We start from the raw sequence: 21831 nt of genomic DNA, 5'->3' as shown, positions 1-21831 counted from the left end.
CCACACAGCATCGCAATCATCTGCCCCGGCCTCCCAAGCATCTGCTGTCTGCTCCGGCTGGCAGACGTGTCTCCTGCATCATTATGCAGCACACTACACAGCAGGCTTTCATGGCACAAGCACGGTGACACAGAGGTCTGATTGAATTTTATTACTTGGGAGCGTCAGTGGTATCAACATCTGAAACTATGGAGACTTCATCCCAAGAGGTATCTCCTGAAATACTCACTTTCTAATTTAAAAGTTTATTTTGCCAGAAGTGTTTCATGTTTTTGAAATGCTTAAAAATGCGCAGCCAATTCTAAGTGAGCATTAACATGTTTCCATCATCTATGCAGCCAATTTGTAAAACTACCACACATATATCAACAAATTTAAGACTACCTGCCTATATGTAATCAAAAAAATCACTCCCTCTTTAAGACAGTTACTTTTGTTGGACTATGTGCCGAAACCAGCAATGGAAACTAAGCATATGCACTTTGTTCCTTGTGCTGCTGACACTTAGCTTATACAACTCACCGTAAATCAAAGTCTGTTAGTTATGAATAACCCATCTGACACTGAGGAAGCAGGAAAGGACTCCACAGTTATATACACTGTTTAACATCAACAGAGTGGAGGACATCGCTCATTAAAACCAGAGCAGCAGTGCAAAGGTCAAGACACATTGTGCGTGTGTGTTCAGTCTGTATGGTTTCATTCTCCTGCAGATTTTTAACCACTTTTGTTGTGATGTCAGAACTTAGAGACCACATCACATGTGATCGTGGTCACGTGTCAAATATTGAGTCAAGCCTTGTTTTACTAATGCATTTAAAATTGCTTTTGACCGGGCCTAACTAGAAATCAATCCTGCTTCTCCTCAAGCCGTCACTGCTAATGCTCTTAATGTTGTCAAGGCCATCATGTTTGCATCCATTTCAATTGTGCCATTAAAGCTACTCTGAGTGCCCCACAGTGTTATTGCATCCAACACTTGTTTAGATTTGTTGGAGCCTGTCTTCATTTGCTCTTCCATTTTTATGCTGGGAAAAGGAGACATTTTCTAGATAAGTTAATACATTTAGCTCTCAGCCTGATTCATTTTGTTTCCTCAGGGTAAATCAAGAAATTCTGTTAATTGCTTGAGGTAATTGCATTGGTTTGAGTGTAGTCACCTTGTTTCTATGCCTTCCTGTTAGCAAGACCTGTGGCTAAAGGCGTTATGTTGTAAGACTGTCTGAATCCTTGTGACAGTATCTTAGATATGATAGTAAAGCAGTGCTTCAAGGAAACACATGTTCAAAAGTGTATGTAGATATGATTGTAAGAAGCAACGTAATTGGTTCATAGAAGCCATTGACTGTTCATAAAGATGGATGACACGTCTGCCTTCTCCAGTCCTACAAAAGTGAAGCCAAAATAATCTCTGCAACAGCACTTACATTTTCGACCATGCCATTTAAAAACAGTGTGTGCAAAAAGGATCAAATTATTGACAATCCAAACCCTCCAATCACCAAAAAAACACATTCATTTTTCAAAAAGTTAAACAATAAAGATCCCACGGGAAACAACACAAAAGCAGATCCTTGTGCTGTTATCAGTAGATGTTCACAGTACTGGAAACTTTAAAGAATCAAGAGTCATCGTTTGTTACATTTTCTTTTACTGTTCCTTCTCCAGACATCCTGTAAACATGGCAAAGCAGGAGCCAATCAAGCACGACCTCGTAGGTCTTTTAAAGCATTAAATAATTAACTAAAATAAAGATCTTACAAAAAGAGCTCCAAAAAATAATTCTGTATGAAATAAATCAACTACAAGGACAAACCAGAGTTTAATAAAATTTCCCACATACTTTTTGTTTAACGTCAAAGTTTGACCCTTTTCCAATTTGTTGCTATGCAGGAAGAAGGTATTTTTTATAGCAGTTTACATCAGAGCCATAAAACCATGGGATAGTTATTCGACTTAAAAGTGCTTAAAATGACTCAAACAAGTTCAGATGCTGCTACTTTAACATCCATTTGAAATAAAAACAATGATCTTGATGTTTGTTAATTTATGTTATTGACATGTATCCTTTGTCTCTCGCAGGGTAAAGCTCACCGAGACAAGCAGCTGATCTACCTAAAAGATCACCTAGACAAATACTACCACAGCCGTGACAGGAAGTGGATAGTGCTGTTCCCGGAGGGTGGCTTCCTGCGCAAGCGGCGGGAAACCAGCCAGTTGTTCGCCAAGAAAAACTCTCTCCCCCACCTGACCCACGTCACATTGCCTCGTCTCGGGGCCACGCACGTTATCCTGAAAACTCTGTCGGCCCAGCAAGAGAACGGCAGCGTGGGCGGAGATGCTGGGACCCCTAATCAGACGGGTAAATAACAGACATTACTACAAAATCATAAGTTTCTGTGTGGCAATGAGAAAACTCCCTGATCAATTACTGACAGTTCTGTAGGATTAGTTTTCATCTGTTCATTCTTTTTAGCATTTTTTATTAGCATTATATTCTAGGATTTAGAAGCTACAAACAGGTCTTTGCCTATATTTCCCCTCAGTCAAGCTACACCTTAAAACTTCACAAGACCATACATGAAAGCCATGTTTTCCCCTGACCTTGTAACAGTGTTCCTATTTTGATTGCCTATACGCAGGTGAAGTTTTGGACTTAATTTAAGGATTTTTCAGAAAATTGGGTCCAAATAAGAGCATTTTACTTCTGCTCAGGTATGCCAGAAGTTTATTTTAGGTCGTTTGGTTTGGTTGTTGGACAGTCTTCAGTCAGCTGGAAGGCCAGGGAAGAAGCATGGTTCAAACACAAAGCACTAAATCATCACCTCTGTGTCCTCTAAGAGTTCTGCTTTAAATTAAAGGCGACTTATGGTGAAGATTATCAGGAGTGGAAAGTGATGACATGGACAGAGGTGCTTGAAATTGCGTCAAAGCCCCTGAAGCCCCATTGGTGACACACAGGAGAGACAGAAAGCAACTAAGCAGGAAGCTGTCTTTCACTTTGCAGCCTTTGAGAGGCAGATTTTCCATTTTGTCCCTTGGTTTTTGATTAAAGAAGTTAACAATGTTATAATGGAGGAGAATTGAAAAAAAGAACTCAAAAGGACTCAAACATTTATCAGTCTCAATGTTTTGGGTTTAGTCCAGATTAGGTTGTTCACACTGTTTTCTTTTTTTTTGCAGTTAAGTTGAACCAGTTCCCTCAATTTTCTGTAAAAAAAAAAAAAAAAAGTGCTGCACATGTCCTCAAGTTGACACATAATGTTTCCTTCTTCTTTCACATCTATCTAATGTTATGTTTGTTTTTAGTCTTTGAGGTTAGATTGTGAACTTAAAATGATTGAGATGTTTTAGTTTGGCTGGTAACCATAGACTGTATATAGAGTGGACAGTGTGGCTCTGCCATTTACAATTGTACGGTTTTGAAGCCAAAATACCCCCGTTGCAGTAGAGACTGTGAGGGATTCTGGGAGAACCTGAGTGGAGCCGGGTGACAAAATAACATTTTTTTTTCTTTTGCTGGTCTAATCACTTCTTAACTCTGCATCCTAACATATTTTACAATCCCCGAAAAAAATATACAAGAACGGCAGCTGTTAATCATCTTTAAAAGTGACGTAAAGCCTCATTTTCAATCTCTGATAACTAATGAAAACAAAACTTTTCAGAAAAAAAGGACTTGAATACAAGACAGCCAAATAATATCTTCATATCACCACAACAATTGGATGTGAGAAACATTTCTACTTTGTGTTTTAATTTTTAAAGTTTGACCACAGCCCACCTGGAATGACGGGAGAGCCTAGAGAGATGACGTCCATTTGTTTTACAGGCTATGCTGGTAACCAGTAGATGTAAAAAAAAAAACTAAAAAAAAACATGCAGATCTCTGCTGGATCATTCTTGCTGGTACGAATGTATTTATCAAAACTAAAATGATTACATTCAAAAAATACTCTACAAAGTAATTTCTGTTAAATGACCTGATTGAAAGGTAATGATGAGCATTAATGTGTGGAGAAGTTCCAAATACTTTTCATTCTACATTGGTCAGCAGTTTGCTCTAAGTGGGAGTCCTGCATCTCCAAGACTTCACTTTGGTGTTGTATGGAAATAAAATGATCCAGATCTTTTAGTGCACCTTCCTCTTGGATGTGTCCCCAGCAGGAGGCACTAAGTTAAGAGCCATAAACACACAGATACAATGAGTCCCTCATGCCTGGCCACACTCAGTTTACCCACCAGACTCTCCTGGCTTTCGTTCAAAATCCATTTAAAGGGTCTGCTATGTTAATAGTAATTTGGAGAGACTTGAGGCCAGCACTATTGAGAACATGGCTCAGGGAATTCAGCCCTCCACTGGTTTGCTCGCACAGCTCTGTGTCCAACAGCCTCAGCACTAACAGCGAGATGCTGTCTGTTTATCCATCTGCAGGACAGTCTGTCAAACCAGAGGAGTACGTCTTCATCGGCCGTAAAATGAAGATAAAAGCGAGCGCAGCTTCATTTACATGCCATATTATGTGCTGTGTGTGCATGTTTTGTTTTTTTGGAGGGGGCTTTTTGTGCTAACTTTGCACTAAGTCTTCAACATCTCATCAGTGTCAACAAACGCTGATGACAGCAGAGGTTTTTGTTTAATGACCTCTGGCAGGAAGGAGATTTTTCAACACTTCAAGGGGTTTAGAAATGTCAGTCTTTTTTTATCAAGTATTATGTCTGTCTCATTTTGCAGGCAGTGTTTCCACCTTATATTCCAGTTTTTTCCGTAGCTTCCTGTGTCCTTCCTCCTGTTCTGCAGCTCAGGAGGAGGGGAAGCTGATTGCTGCAGTGGTGCTCGTCCTTCCACTTGGATCTAGCTAATGGCATTAAAACCTAGGGCAAGAAAAAAAACACACACACCCACAAGAGCACTATGCCCCTCTCCATCCTGTGCTCTTTGTTGTGTGTGTATGTGTGTTTGCACCACTGTTCAAAGACACAGCTCTGTCTCCCTCTGACCCTCCCTGATGCTCTGCAGAGGTGCCCAGAGCTTGCTGACTCACTCACAGACAAATGGGCCACTTGGAGAAAATAGGGTTTGATGTAAATGCGTGTGCCGCTGTGTATCAGCCATGCAATGTCAAGCGAGTTAAACACACTGCTCAGCACAGACACAGAGCACATGGGTCACCAGTTGCCTGTGTAGTTCACAGCCTGCAGAAAGGCCTGCATGCACAGCTTTGGGCTCATATGGTTTAAGTGTTGCATATCAGACAGAGTTCACAGCTGTGTGTCATTTCAGGTAGAAACAGAGCTTCATGTGATCCGAAGGTGAAATACTTGATAACCAATCAGCGTCTGTTTTCATCCACATTTGAGTCAGTTAGAGGGACAGGTGTGCACTTACAGCGTAGTAATCAGCCCGCAGAGTGGCCTGATACAGAGCCAGGTATCTGCCGGTGTGTTTCCTTCCTGTAGCTGTTTACAGAAGGACAAGGCGTCTCTGATGTCATTTTAAATTACCACGGATGCTGTTATTACAGTATTGTTTGTCACAGCGTATAGGGCACCAGCAGTACTTTGGCTCAGGGCCTCGTCCTTTGGCGGGGGCCACTCACGAGAGCGGCAGTGGCTGCCTTTCTGAACACTTGGACAGAGATCTGGATCCAATTACCCACACAGGGAGAGCTGTAGTGTGAGCCATGCCCATCAATACTAGAGATGCCGATCAAGTGACCATAACAATCGTACATATGAGCCAGCAGCAGGTGTCTCAGCAGCTTGTCTTTCTTTTCTGATTCCTAAAAGAATTATAGTGCCAGTAAAACAAGGTGTGCACATTGTGGAAGTAGGTGAACACAATCTGTAGTTTTACTTGAAGCAATGAAATCAGTGTAAGAATGAAAATTTCAATAATGGTGAAAAAGTGTATCTGGAAATTATAATTTTGACCACATCTAGCTGTAGTATGTTAGGCATTATGATAGTTAAAGCCTCTGTGACAAGATTCTGAAATTGTGTTATATCCAAGCAGCAACCCCTGGTCTAAGAATATGAGACAATGCGAAAGTGCTAAAATCTGCTGTTTCTCGAGTGTTTGCTTGAGGCTGGCTCCGGGAGTACCAGAAGTCACAAACACACCAAGTCAAAAAAAGCTGTTTTCAAAGCAGAAATTAACCTTTTTACAGCCTGGTTCAAAAAACGTCTCCTGTCTGAGTCGCTAATTTCACTAACAGCACCCACTGTACGGAGGGTGATTTTTTTTCAAACTCTGCCGTTCAGATGATATTAAGATTGCAAGCTCACCCAATCAGAGGCACAGCTCAGGGTGACAGACAAGCACCCTATAGCTGTAGGCGAAGCCCTTGTCACTACCAATATGGCCGCGATAGCCAATGTGCTTCATTTTCTGTTATAGAAACAGACGGGTGACATCGGGGAGACTACGTCCATGTTCTATACAGTCTATGGTTGTATCACACAAATAAAGAGAATTACAGATTATCTTCTCTTAAATCTTAAACATGCACACACTACAAGATTTGAAATAACGACCAGCACACACTTAAAGATTTCATCAAGATTATTGGACCAGAAAGCAACAGTTAATGTAAAAAAAGCACAAAAAATGGAGACTAGTGTGGTACTGCTGGCTGTAGCCGTTACAGCAGTAAGAAAAGAAAAAAGAGGACTTAACACATCTGTATGAAGAAGTGGTTGAGGCGGTGCGAACAGAGAACTTCAGATCATTTCTGGCCCCTCTTAGGCCCCTCTCTCTGATTAGCTATTGTCATCCTCAGTAAAAATTAGAGGCGTAATCATACCGCTCACACTAAAAGATAATCTGGGCCGAACACTGGGGCTGACCTTGACCCCGGACCAGATTTCTCCACTGATTGACGGGAGGGCCAAATTGGAGTCAGTCGGCCCAAGAATCCTGTAGTGTGTGAGCCAGGCTCTAGGCGACACAGGCAAAGATAAAGCAAGATAAGATTGGGTTCCTGTACACACCAGGTACCAACATGTGCTCATTAGAAACTTCTCATGATTTTGAGATGTTATTGCCAGCTCACTGGAAAGTTTTCCTTGTGCATGAGAAAGCCTAAACAGTAGAAGAGGAGCAAGTTGAGCTTTATTTCAACCTTCGACTCTACCCTAAGGACAACATGGCTGAGCCCTGACTTATGCACAGGGCTATGAGAGCCCACATTTAAATATCATTTATCTTTGCTTATTTGTGTTACAAATACAGGATCAACAGGCTACAGCTTTAACAGAAACATGAAGCTGATAAAATCTAAAAATATATTAAAGCTCAAGTTTAACTGAACAGTACTGTGGTGCATCTAAGAGTACTGCACAGTCTTCTTAAGTTGTATTTAGAAATTCAAAATGTACAAGATAATGTTTTTTTGTTTTCAATTGAGAACAACTACAAACAATCTCTGCATGGAAAGTGAATTGTGTCGTTGTGTGGAACCCTTTTTCTCTCTGTTATTTTTTATTTTTTGCCCACTTCACCTCTTTTGCTCTGTATGTTTATGTTTTATCTTTTTTTTTCTCAAGGCCTCTTTCCCCTTTTTTTTATCAAGATAGACAAGCCAGAAACAGGAAATGTAGAGAGCAGAGAGTGGTGGACAAAACGCACCAAAAGGTGGAGGCCCTCAGACAAGCACTATATAACCTCTGTAAACAGCCGCCATGTAAACCACAAGGCCAAAAACACAACATGAGTCTTGTTTTTTTGCAAAGACACCCTCCTTTTCTGATCAGCTGTACCATACGTTTGTAGTCTTTGCTGTTGAAAACATCAAAAGAGGTTGTTATGCAGGGTGCTTTAAATCGTCTTGTCTGACACCTATCCTGCTGCAGCAGTTGCAGGCATTAACAAAGATTGAGCTTGTAAATCTTGTCACTGCTGGTCTTGTGAACTTTCGTTAAGAGGCATCAGAACTAATTTTGTCCTCTTTCATATCTAGTTAAAAACTCCTCAGGGTAGCTTTAAGTATTACAGATACAAGGAAACTGGATTCTTAAGTTTTTATTTGTTAGTAATAGTATTTTAAAAAGCTCTTCCTTCAAGTTGAGTTTTGCCCCTGCAGACACCTGTTCATCATCCTTACAGTAAGCAACAGTTAAATTCATGATTTACACTCGGCATTTTTAAAGCTTGTTAGAACAGGATTTCTTAATTATTACATGAACAAAAACTTAACTTTATGTTAGTTACATATCTGTTGCAGGCTTCAACCCCCGCAGCCCTAGATTTCTCTGGTTTATGTGGGTGAAAAGGTTAAAATTATGGCTTGTTAGCAACATTCCCAGATTTACTGCTGTCGACACTGCCGGGTTGTGGTGTAAGGTGATCAGTTGTAAAATGCAGCCTTTCCATGTCACACAGGTTTGCTATGTTTGCTTCACATGCAGGAGCTAGTCTGCTCTGAGGGGGTGCACTGTGCACAGAGTAACAGCAGTGGAGAAGTCAAATGTGCTGCACTGCTTTACATCAGCCTCATTTTTAGCTCTGTATGTGCTGAGCGAGGCAGGTCATGTTCTGGCTTTAAACGTTTGACAAGCTTGTAGGGGGAAAAGAGTTTGATGTAACGGTTGGTTTAGAATTGGGTTCGTACAGTGAGTACAAAGGCAGGTCTAGGCAGGTTGATAGCTGTAATGTCACATGCACTAAACTGTCAAAACTGATGAAATACAGCTCTGAGGAATGTGCCAGACAACTCTTTGATGTTTCTCAAAATTCAAAACGCCTGATAGTGACACCAGCTGGGAAATAAATGCCCCCTTTTTTTGAAAGACACACACTCAAGTAGTGTTTCATTTTCAGTGCAGGAACTTTTAGTAGGGACTAGAAACACTTGATAGAAAAATAAGTCTTTTATCTGGTAGAACTGTCTGGGTAGGTTTTATTACACTTCACACAGAAAGTGTGATATGCAAATAATATGCAAATCACACACTCCTAGCCCTTCCCCCCAAACCCTCCCCTCCACACCAAAAGAGTGACAGAAAGTTGAAATTGATTCCATTTAAAAAAAAAGAATTATAATACACAGTTTTTCAATGCCAATGTTACTATTTTCAGTTTCAGGATTTTTTTTCAACGCCAATTTTTTTTTTTTTTAATACCAAACATTAAGTCATCGTTTTGGCCACATAAAACATGTAGCAGATAAATGTACTAAATCTTCAAGGATGGGAATTGTAAGCTAGCAGAGCGGCTATCTTAACAAAGCCTTTGGAGTACTGAAGAACTCTTTTGGTGGAAATGTGTCTTTAGCATGAAAGACGTTTTTTTTTTTTTTTTCTTTTTTTTTCTTTTTTTTTTTTTTTTTAAATTTATTTGGAACATGAGGTCAAAGTGAAATTTCTGTCAAATACAAACAAACAGACATTATCTAATCACATATTCGAAAAGGAGTGGGATGAAGTATAAACTTATTAATACCCACCCCTTTACAATTAATTCCCACCCCTTTACGTTAATTACAGTGAAAATATATACTTTATTTTGTTACACTTTATTTGATATATTTGTGCTGCACTGCATAAAGTGACATCAAAGCAAGTGCTTTTTTTAATTAAGATCAAAGAAATTGTCTAATTAGACTTCAAATGAGCTGTGTTTTCTTGGCAATTCCAGAAAAATGTTTTCAAAAGAGTAAAAAAAATGACAAGAAAAATTTGTCAAGTTTCAAGAAATAAAAATAATTTCTCAAAACATGAAACAAAATTAATTTTTTCTCACAATTTCTGCAGATTTTTTTACTCTTTAAAAGCAATTCAGGAGACATCTTTTTGGTTTTAATGTCTTGAAATAAGACATTTTTTCAGGAATTTTTACAAAAACCATGCCTCACTTCTTTTTTTATGCCTCTTCTCTTTTTCCTCTGACATTGCGAGGTGGAGACATTAAATTCCAACAGCTTCAGTGTAGCTGTCTTTTAGGTTAAAACAAACTTTTTTATATATATTTCATGACTCTCAATAACAAAGCTGACAGACACCTCTGCCAAGTTACGACTTTGGCCAAAATTCCTGTATTTTATTTCATTTGCTGATAATTTACTTTTAACAGGCTGCTGTTTGGTTGGTTAAGAAGTCTCTGGTTTTATATTGTCACTTGTTAAGCTTATGTTTGTCCTCTGACAGGTAATAGACGCAAAGGGCTGCAGTGGGTAATAGACGTGACCATAGCGTACCCCAAAGCAAGACCCATGGACATCCAGACCTGGATCTTTGGCTACAGGCCCCCTACAGTCACACATGTACATTACAGGTAAGAATGAAAGTCTCACCTTCCACATTTTCATCTGAGGTTTGTCCTGACCTCGTTTTCAGAGCTTTAGTTTCACATGAGAGGGGAACACCAGATCCATTTTTACTATGCAAATGTATCACGCTGCCTACATGCATCGACAAGGCATCACATGGAAATGAGCTGTTATGTCATCATAGCAAGTGAACTGCATAGTTTTAAAAGAGAAAGACAGTGGGGAAGAAGCTGCAGTCAAAGCCTCTGAATATCAATGAGGACGAAAATATACTTTTCTTGTTTTTCTGTTTTTTTTTTTTGTTTTGTTTTTTTTTTCAAATTCGTTGTTCTGATTTTTTTCCTGATTTGTTTTCAGTATGGGCCCCTTGTTTGCCACTTTTTGCCCAGAGCCCGCCTTTGCACTTGCAGTTATGTTTCAGAGGACACGTTGACCTCAATAATGACTTTGGGAATAAGAAAACAATAGAGATCCCTATAAAAACACATTCATCATGCTGATTTGTGAAACTGAAAATGTCACCCCTCTAGGAGAGTAAATTACTTGTCCCTCTGTATTGCCCTGTATCAATTCTCTTCAGCTTTCTCCTTCATCTGCTTGAGGGTTTGATGAAGGTTGGCCAGGTTTAGGTTGTCTATAGACTCGGTTCAACATAAAGGTAGTCGTCTGTGGATGGTCTTAACTTGGCTGATCAAGCTCAAGCTGCAACCTCAGGTAGAAGCTCCTTGACCTTTAACGTGTCCCTTTGGCCCTGAGCAACCTCCTGACACAGCTGGTGTGTGTGTCTGTTTGTGTGATCTCCTCTGTGTGCAAGGTGGGAGAGGGCAAAGTAGGTGATTTATGAACCCTGGTCTCCCCTCAGCTCCTCTCAGAAGGTTTCTCCACCCACATGGGCTCAAGCTAAGGACTCATTAAGTCTGTAATTAGACAAGCAGAAGATGCACCCATCCCAGCCTACCTCAGGGACTCTAATCAGCTATTGACACAAGCAGCTCCCCTCACGTGGTCAGCAGCTCTGCAGCCTGGGGACTAACAGGGGAGACACCCTACAAGGCCGAAGGTACAGCTGTTCCTGTTTCAAGCGTTTGCGCTCACTTCCTGTTGTGTAGACAGCACTGATCATGCAGACGTTACGCTCACGCTGGTACAGGTGCAGAGTCAACAAGAGGATTAATCTGTCTGCTGATCAAGGGAACACTGTTGGGAGAGCAAGCAGCGAGACAGGCGTGCCACCCTAAGACAGCATTTCTGCTGCGTCAGTTAAGCACAATTTCTACTGAGAGGACAGAGTTTTTACCAGCTGTACCACAAAAAATACACGAAAAGAATGTGATGGGATTTTAAAAGCTTAGCATGCACAGCACTTTAATATCCCAACTTTTAAGGTTAGGCTTCATAATAGCATCATGTACAATAGGAGAGTTCACAAGGCCAAGAGTCCGGTTTGTTCCCAATGGAGTCATCCAGGTTAACAGGAAAATCACAAAATTAATCTATTGTCGATCATGTGTCAAAATCTGAGACTGTACGTCACTTTCTTCATCTTAGCCACAAAAGTCAACAAATTTCTGTCTGGGTGGGTCAAGTATTTTAGAATTCCCTAGGTAGTTAGGAGTTTAACAAATAGGTCAGTTCATAAAATTATACTGCCCATTGCGCAAAAAAAGCCTTAATAAGGAACCAATTTGGGATCAAACTTTTTGCATTTCCCTAATGTGATAAAATAGATTTTTTAATCATAGCTCTTCTTAATATCAGAAGCCCTTGAGAGATAAATCAAGCCAAAACCGTTGAACAGTCCAGTTTAAACCAGCAGCGAATACTGCAGAGTGATCAAAGAAATACATGTTTTCCTCTTTTGGACAGCTGACAGAAATTAGATTAAAACAGGATGTCTCTGCTGACCTGAGAAAAAAATTGATCAAACAGATATCCATAAAGTGTCTTCTGCTATGTTTTTATGTCTCTTGAGTCCATGAAATTATGTTCTATTATCAAAACAGTCGGCCTCTCAAACTTCTGTCCATATGAAGCTTCATCTGTGATTCAGAATTGAAATCTGCAGACTGAAGACTGTCTGGATGTGAGCGCACTGATTTCAGAAAATCTGTGATTTCACTCTTTTTAGTATTATTTTTTGCTTCCACTTCTAGTTTTGTTGTTTACCGAGCAGGAGGACGCCAAACCAGATTACTCTTCTAGAGTTTGTTTTTGTGCAAGGTTTAGGCCTGTTTTGTTTAGTAGGGGTAATGAAGTTAAGCATAGTCTCTATAAACTGCATGAAGGTGTGTTGCACAAAAAGTTCACAGCTTTTGCTAATTTTCTCAAGCATTCAGTTTCATAAGCCATGCTGCAGATTTAAAGATGCAATAAAATGTTAGACTCTGGGAAGTATTTTCTTCTCTGGTGCAAAGATGTTCCAGCTACTTCCTCCCGTCACTTCAAGTATTTGTGGTGCCTTCAAGTCCAGTAGTTCTACATATGAAGGGTTTGATCATTGCTCGTGATGATGTTGTTACATCAGAGTCCTGAATCTAAAGCGACCTCGATGAAAGACCACCCTTCCTCCTCCTGCGTGTCATTTTGCAGGACTGGTTAAATCACCACTGTTCCTGAGCCGCAGCTGAGAATTGAGTAATATTTGAGATGAATCCACGCTGAGCACTTTTTTTAATCCCCCCACCTCCCTTTTCTCTCGCCGTCTCCACTCCTCACCCGCGGCCCCGCCCTCCCTTGCTGTCTCCTGCCCTCTCTCTGTATAATCTCAGTCTTCCAGATTGCAGCATCATAAGCCCTCAGTGAATGGCAGATGGGAGTTCTAGGTGGGCGTACCGAGGGCCTGACGAGGGCAGCAGTGGGTGTTAAATACGTTCAAATCCCTCTCTCTCTCTTTAAATGCACCTTCTCCTCTTTTTTTGTTGCTGTGTGTGAAAATGCACCTGAAAGGTGACATGATCTATGGAGTCTGGGTCTGCCTGGTCATCACATGGATGCTTTACAGCTGCACACCTGGCTTTCTCTCAGACAAGCTCCTGCAGAACTGTTGAGCTAGCAGCTGTATAGCTTTCGTAAAACATCTAACACAGGTTTTTCTTCCTTTAAGCATTTTGTAGAAAGGTCTGAATGTCCTTTCTCTTTTCTCTCTTTATTTTATTTATTGTTTTGCTTTTCCATTTTATATTTACTGACGTTCATTCAGCACCTTGCTCCAGTATCGATAACTGCTCACTAGTGTTTAACCTGCGAGACAAATTAACATGTTGGTGTTAATATATAGTTTCAAAAGAAAATGAATTAGTTCATTTTTTCGAATCATAGGGTCTTTAAAGATACTCACCACCTTGGAAACCCATTGCAGGAGGAATCTCCTGCTTGCGCGATAGAGGGAGATTCCTCCTCTAAAAGGTGTCAAAGTTCAAAGCCCATCAGCACAGATAAGGCTTAGTATCTACAGGTCTTAAAGGGAACACATTATACTCATTTTCAGCTCAATTTTTTTATCCTTGGAGGCCTTTGGAGTCTTACAATTCATCTTATATAGGCCTTCTATGCAGCCTGTTTCAGTAAATGCTTTTTGGAGTTCTTTATGACTCTCGCAGAACACTGTATTGGTTGCACTTGTTCCACTGTTGGTCAGCACAAAGACTAAACAGCCAATCACCAGGTAGCAACTCTAGGTATTGAAGCATGCAGCCATGGTAAAGACCTGCTGAAATTAAAACCAAGCATCAGAAAGGAGAAGTAAGATGATTTAAGTGACTTTGAAAGTGGCATGGTTGAGTATTTAAGAAACTGCTGATTGGCTGGGATTTTCAGGCACTGGTTTCTTGAACTTGTCAATGAGTTATGATATTAAATTGTAGAGGCAATATTTTGATGCATCAATTCATCAATAGTTTACCCACCCCTACCCAGTACCTGGTCAGTACTGGTACTCAACAGTACCAATTTTCAGTTCCTTTGTGCGTTTATGTGGTGATAAACATTAGCTTGTGTAATAATAAAATCTCGAAGTTTTTCAATTTATTGTATTTATTCCTAATATGTAAACTTGCAATGCTGTGTTCATGTCCAGTAGGAAAATCTCCTACTCTTCCACTCCCTAACAATCACAAGGATGAGTTTAGGTATCTAATCATGGTACCGTTTGTTTTTATGTGGATCGGTACTTGGTACTGCAGACAGAATTCGGTCCATACTATAAAAGTACCTAATTCAGTACCCAGCCCTAATGTGGTGGAACTGGAGATTGTCATCATGGATGTGCAGCTTACAAATCTGCAGCAACTGTGTGATACTATTGAGTCAATATGGAGCAACATATCTGAGGAATGTTTTCAGCACCTTGTTAAATCTATGCCACAAAGAGTTAAGGCAGTTCTGAAGGCAAAAGAGGGTCCAACCTGGTTCTAGCAAGGTGTACCTAATAAAGTGGCCAGTGTTAATAGCAGTATCAGTTAATAGTGAAAAGCAGGGCTGTATCCATACAATCATTCTTCGTTAGATCATAAAACCAACAAAACTCTGAGATTTTAGCCTTCAAGTCACCAGAGTATAAAAAAAAGCCCTCAGCATCAACTGATTTTGAAGCTTTGCTCACAGAGATCTCAGTTGAAAATAAAGCTTTCTTGAATTGTTATTCAGTCACCAATGACACTTCTTAGTCATTAACCATCAAAATTAGAAATGGGGCGGGACTTATACTAGTGGCAGGAGTAACTTGGGACCATGGGCCATATAAATAACTTGCCCTACCATCTTGCCTTTCAACATCATTTATACCCAATGCTCATCAATTAAAGTATTTTTATCAAATACAGTTGAAGCAGGACAGTTTTCGAACCCTGTCATTGATAAGCATCATTGAGAGGTGCTCTGAAACGTGGAGAGAGAGAGAGAGACCGTTGAACCATGTTTGATGACTTGGCTTAATCTGAAAACATTGTGAGCTACGATTATAGCTTGTTGCATCCTGGTGGAACTTTTAGTAAAAAGAATTTGGTTGTACTTTAAAAATCATCAGTTAATGACTTTTTTATCAATATTGTGATGATTTATGCATAAAAGAGGACAGACAGGATTGATTTGTGTGTTGAATTGTGAGCAAACAATTGTAAACCAACGAGAATGGAGGAGTTTGATTGGCTCGTGTAGTTCCTTTTTATTTTCAAGAAGCTCAACCTTTATTTCACATAGTAAGTAAATGTAGTGGATTACTCATTAAGTAGTACACCAGTTAACATTTGTGTCAATGAAAATACACTAAGTGACCAGATAACAGTCTTTATGGCTTGTATGATACCCAGCTTTATCTATTTTAGACTGACTTTGTCTTTTCTGTACAGTCACCAGATCTCAAACATACCTGCTCATAAACATCACGCAGCACTGACATCTGTGCAGCTATAAAGTCAGTCCGGGCCCCGTAGTCCGCTACAGTGGTTTTATGGCCCCTTACTCATGACCTCTGTGCCGATAAGAGGTTGATGCTCCCTAGCGAGGCTGTTATTAACCTTTCCTCTGCTCCTCCCACACCCTCAATCTCTCCCTATGTCCTCAGATGACAACAGCTACACTTGTGTTAGAGACTGTGACCAGGTGAAAGAGTGCTGCTGCCACGTAGACGCACTCAGAGATCAAAGCTGATATAACGGACAGAGTCGCCCCAGTTGGTCTAGTCCCTGTTGTTTGGTTCAGCTTCACCACATTAATCCAGATGTAACATACCAACACAAAGTTATAAGAACACGTAAAATGAGCATAAAGCTGTTCGGCATTGGCAGACAAGATTTAGCAAATTTGTCAAGTGTACAACACATTTAAGATTTGTTGCCAAAAAGTATTGTTGCAACACAGAAACAATCCTCCAAACACAAGTTTCCTTACTTTTTGTGCCAAGTGTATGACTTTTGACTGTCACTTTTAGTAATTATCCTGACATGAACTCTGAGGAAGATCAGTTTCAGCCCACAGACCACAAGTCATTCAACACTTAAAGCTCCTTTGAGAAGTTTGGCTATTTATGAAATGGACTGGAATAAATATTGATGTTTTACGACCCATTAAAGCCAACGAGATCATCTTACTGATCATATATATATATATATATATATATATATATATATATATAGTTGTTTTTTTTAATGCTTTGAGCATCTGCTGTCGGTTTGGTGTTGGAAAAAGTGGATTACAGAGCCCTGCAGGGACAGCCTTAGAAATTTCCCCACAGCAAGTATTCGTCATGAGGCAAGATGAGACTGTAATAGTAACATGCATGTAGAGGGCAAAATCCCTTAAACAAAATGACCCGTTGGAAAATCGCAGGAATGCCTTACATCAGGGGTGGCCAACCAGTCAGAGACCAAAAGCCAAAAAGATTACCGTGGTCCTACAAAGAGCCACATCACACACAAGGTCTTACAAACACACTTCCTCTCACACATAAACAAAATGATAATCGATACATTTCCAATTTTCTAAGTGAGATTTATTTATTGAATTCAGAGCTGTGTCGAAGACAAATTTCTGTTTTTACTGCAGAAGAGATAAAGTTTCATCTATCTATCTATCTATCTATCTATCTATCTATCTATCTATCTATCTATCTATCTATCTATCTATCTATCTATCTATCTATCTATCTATCTATCTATCTATCTATCTGTCTGTCTATCCATCTATCTATCTATCTTGAAAGCTATGAGCACATGTGATTGAGAGGAGCGCATGTAGAGAAGAGAAACCAAAACTTCAGTATCAACCTCATCACCTAAGTATTGATCAATACTGATCCCAACGTTGGCATCAGTGTATCAATATTTTAGATTGATTGGCACACCACTACTCATTATATATATCTATATATATATATCTATCTATATATATATATATCTATCTATATATATATATATATATATATATATATATATATATATATATATATATATATATATATATATATATATATATATATATATATATATATATATATATATGTATATATACACACATATATATATACATATATATATATATACACATACATACATACATATACATACATACACATACATACATACATATACATACATACATATATATATATATATATATACACATACATACATACATATACATACATACACATACATACATACATATACATACATACATATATATACACAGGGATTAAAGAGCCGCACTCCGAAAGGCGAAGGGCCACATGTGGCTCGCTACATGATCAAAAAGGTCATGTGAGATGAATATAAGACAAGGTTTTTTCTGTTGGAAATAATGTGAAAGTGTGTGTGTGTGCTGGAGGGGGATGTCTCACTCTTGACACATGTTGATCGTTGTCTAGGGTCACTACATGACTACAGAGCAGAGAAAATCAGAATCAGAATCGCCTTTATTTGCCAAGTATCCAAAGAATACAAGGAATTTGACTCCAGTTAACCACACTCTCTCTGTACAGTTATTGTAAATGAACTCTAAACATTACAAAAATGGACAAAAACTAGAGCTTAAGTAGTGAGAAAAAATATATAATAATAATGATAATAATAATAATAATAATAATAATAATAATAATAATAATAATAATAATAAGGAAGGAAAAATGATAAGGAGCTCCAGCTTTTTTGTAAAGTTACCTCACAGTGGCTGAGGCCATCTGTCAATCACAACAGTGACTCAGTGACAGGAGCGATGGACAGGAGATAAGAAATAGAGAGACGCGCTATGATTGCCCAGAGCAAAGTGGACCAAAAGTTGTGATGTCTGAAGAACGCACATCCAAAAAGAACGTCAGAAAAATGCGAACTGTAAAGTAGAAGCTTATCATACTCTTCATAGCAACCGTTTCCAAGAGATTGACAGAAGGGTGTGTGAATTTGTTATTGAGAAACGTGATAAAGGCATGCCCATTGCCAGACAGATCATCGTAAATGCATTTGAAATACAGACCTGAGTGATTGAAATGAATTTTCTTATTACTATTTCAATGACTTTCTCAGAACTTTAATGAAAAATTGTTTAAACAAAGTACATTTTGGTTATCAGTCTTTTTCTGGAGATTGGTCTTGAAAGGGGGGGTTGTCTCATAATTGGGATTGTCTTATATTTGGGTCAATACATATTATATTAACTTATTAACATATCAAACACAAGACTACATCAAAAACAGTGACATCTCTCCCCACACCAATGCCCCTAACTTCTACAACTACTATTTCTCCTGTTGTCTACTACAGCACTCACCTTTTTTAACATCTTTCTGAAACAAGTTAAAGTTTGGTAATTTTTCTTCTCATTCTTTGAAAATCAACAGAAAAGAGTTTCCTTCAGCTTTTGTTGAACAAGCCTGCCATCCTGTTTGCAGTCAGTTAATCGCCAGAGAAATCATTACATTACCTGATTATTGAAACGATGGGTTGCTGTAGCCGTTGGCTTCAGTGTCTTATAAACAAGTGTTTTATGAAGCTCAGTTTGTGTTAAAAGCAGCTTTGATTTTGTTGGCTGATTATGAAATGCTGAAAAACTGTCAGTTCACTCTTTTAATGATGTAGCTGTCACTTTCTGGATCAAGGAAACTCTTAGTTTGTCTTTTTTTTCTTCTTCTGCTCTTTTAGAAGTGATGAGACGCTTTTAAACAGTCCAGGAAAAAGTTAATGCATTATTTTCCAGTATTTTACAGCTTTCCTCTCTTGGGCTAAATCTTATTAATCTTTTTTTCCACTTTCTCCATTTATTTATTTTTTCTTTACATCTTCTCATGAAGGCTGTTGGGTCTATTATTTGGCACCAAACCACTTCCTGGACCACAGACAGCCCTGAGCCAGAGAGGAAACAGATTAAAGACTAAATGGAGCAATTAAAGAGCAAACTCCCACCGTCCCTTAACTTTCCACTGATTGCAGATAAGCGCCCGGCATTCTGCGAGCTAGAGCCCTCAAGAGTCATGTGGAGTGTGTGGTTTACTTTACCAGGAACTCTGCATCAGTATCGATCTGATCTAGTGCAGCACAGTTTTTACATAACCTTGTTATGCTTTGTCATCTTTGACTTGTTTAATTGTTTTATCTGGTGAAACTGGCCTTCATTTAACAGCAGGCTTAAGAAAGAGAACTTGGAAGCAGCAGATTTGGATGTCGAGCTTTGTTCCACATAGAAGAGGACTCTTATCTTAACTAGGAGGAGACAGGAAGCACGACAGGAGACTCTTTCTTTGGTCCCAACGCCACACTGGCCGCTAATCTCAATATTCACCTTTTGCAACATTGACCCAACCTCCCCGGGCACCACTTTGTTTCTCCAGATTTCTCAGCCACAGAGATTTAGGGCCTTATGGAGTCCCCAAACAATGACTGGCTCCCCTCCAAAGAGGCCTGTGGAGCGGACAGACTTTCCAGCAGTGGTCCAAATTTAATTAGCTTCCTAGCCTTGTTAGAAGAGGAAATAATATCTCAAGAGTGGGAGCTAAACAGGAGCTAATAGTCCAAACAAGGCAGTAATTCTCGAAAGCTTTGATCTGAACATTTACAACCTTCATTTGTTCATCTGTCACAACCTTCTGGGGAAACTTTATGTAAATCTAATACTTTTCAACAACTCATGCGCTGTTTTAAACAAACTTTCTGTAACATGACATTTGATGTGCTCTGTTATAAGCAGGAGAAACTCATCTTTCTCCCAGCTGTCAGTCTGTGCAGCAGGGTGTCAGGTTAACCAGCAGACTGCTGCCAAGTGGGTTAGGGTGGAAATGAGAGCGCGTATGTGGCCCCGCGCCAACACGTCACCATCACTTCCTGTCTACCACCATCGCTATTGTGCACCCTTACGCTTCACGCTGCGCGTCTCGGCACAACAAATAGCAGCGGACTCTTGTTTCTTTCCACTCAGCATAATATTGACAGTGTAGTGGAGTGTTTCCATTTTTCACACTACTGTAAACAAAACCACAAAAAATCACTGTTCGCCTTTGTCTGGCACAACCTGCAGAGGAGATTGGGCACCAATTGATTAAAGTCTGTTAGATTTCTTGAAGCCAAAATGAGATCACACACATTGGCTGCTGTTTGAACTACTTTTGAAAAATGGGCTTTACACAAATGACCGTAGTGCTGAACCCATCCCAACCCCAACAACAGAAAAAAATAACATCAAACCAATCTGGAAAAAGCATTTTGCAGCCTTGACTTAATTTATGAGCAGATTTTAAAGGTTTTAAGTGTGATTTCAGAGCACAAAACAAGACAACCTTGTATGTTTATTCCTGACAGGATAAATGAATGCAAGCAGCCATCTGTAAAATAAATACAATACATGTAAAGAAAATATTTTCCAATCATTCTGCTGTGAAACATACAAAATTTTATAATCAACCACCAGGAAATAGTCATCTTTATTTGAGTATGTCTGCAGACACAAAGCAGCTTGTTAATAAAGAAAAATAGTTTCATTTCAGCACAAACCGAAAGCTAACATTTATTTATGTAACTGTCAGTATTACAGTCTCTGCTGTTCTGAGTGTAAAACTTTCTCAAAATCAAAAAAAAAAGGAAATATTTGACATTTTTTTGTTTTTGCAATGCAAGAATGTGAAAGGTCAGATTTTAAGCAAAAATCTTCACAGAACTAAGGTCATTGGGATCAGTTTGGGGCAGACATTTTTTTCTTTATTATATTTATTTATCCAATTTTTGCTTTCCTTTTAACTTTTTTACTTTTAATTATGGTTGGTTGTTTGGGTTTGTGTTAGATATTTTGGTTAGGTTTGTTGTTTTGTTTTAGTTTGTTTGATTTGTTCCATCAGTTGGTTTGGTGGGGGGGTTAATAGTCTCTTGTTTTATGTTTGTACGTCTGGTGTTTGGGTTTTTTGCGCTTCTTTTTTTCTTTTGGTTTGATGCTTTATTCTTTTCTTTTTTTTTTTAGTTGTTGTTTTTTTGTTTGTGAGTTGTATATATGTATTCCATTGCTCTTGTTTTGAGGAGGGGGGTGTCCTGAGATTAATATTTAACAGATAAATCAGACTTTAGTTCTCTCATCAAATCTGCCAGATCAACCAACTACAGTGTCTTACTTCTAATAATACTGCTAATACTGCAGGCTTTATATTTCTGTTTTGTTGTTTTTCCTTTTTTTTTTGCACCTTAAATTGTCAGCACTTCTCTCTTTAACGTCAGTTGTCCTCGGTAGCTCGATGCCAGCAGACCCTGATTTCTGCATGAATATTTCAAATGTGAGCTGCGCTAACCACCTGCTCCCCTCAGCCCTAAACGCTCACACCTTCTGATAAGTGGCCCAAAGCCGGCTCCTCTTCTCAGCTGCCAGGATTACACAGCTATCAGTTTACAGTTAAAGTACAGAAGGATAATACCAGGGCAGGTGCTGCAGCACTCTTCAGGCTTGCGTATTTCAATCATTTGTGAAAATTGACTTACTAATACTTGATTACGGCACATTCTGGTGAGTGCTGTGATTTCCACAGAAAACAGCCTTGACTCGGGGGGACATCCAAAAATGACCACAAAACTATCAAGCTGTCAGAAAAAAATCATTCATA

General features: G+C 39.2%; 1 protein-coding gene across 1 annotated transcript in view; it reads left to right on the top strand.

Annotated features, from left to right (window-relative positions):
* lpgat1 (lysophosphatidylglycerol acyltransferase 1) overlaps positions 1-21831 on the top strand; it is a 55655-nt gene that overhangs the window by 26596 nt on the left and 7228 nt on the right. Inside the window, exons 5-6 of the mRNA XM_074685562.1 lie at positions 2083-2362; positions 10147-10273. Of these exons, the coding sequence (XP_074541663.1) occupies positions 2083-2362; positions 10147-10273 (407 nt within the window). The remainder of the gene's footprint in view (positions 1-2082; positions 2363-10146; positions 10274-21831) is intronic.

This window comes from Halichoeres trimaculatus, unplaced genomic scaffold (assembly GCF_033239565.1).
Source record: "Halichoeres trimaculatus isolate MK-OKI-2021-1 unplaced genomic scaffold, fHalTri1.1 fHalTri1_scaffold_13, whole genome shotgun sequence".
Classification (NCBI taxonomy): domain Eukaryota; kingdom Metazoa; phylum Chordata; class Actinopteri; order Labriformes; family Labridae; genus Halichoeres; species Halichoeres trimaculatus.
The sequence above is the reverse complement of the archived record's forward strand: the minus strand, read 5'-3'. Positions and strand labels throughout refer to the sequence as shown.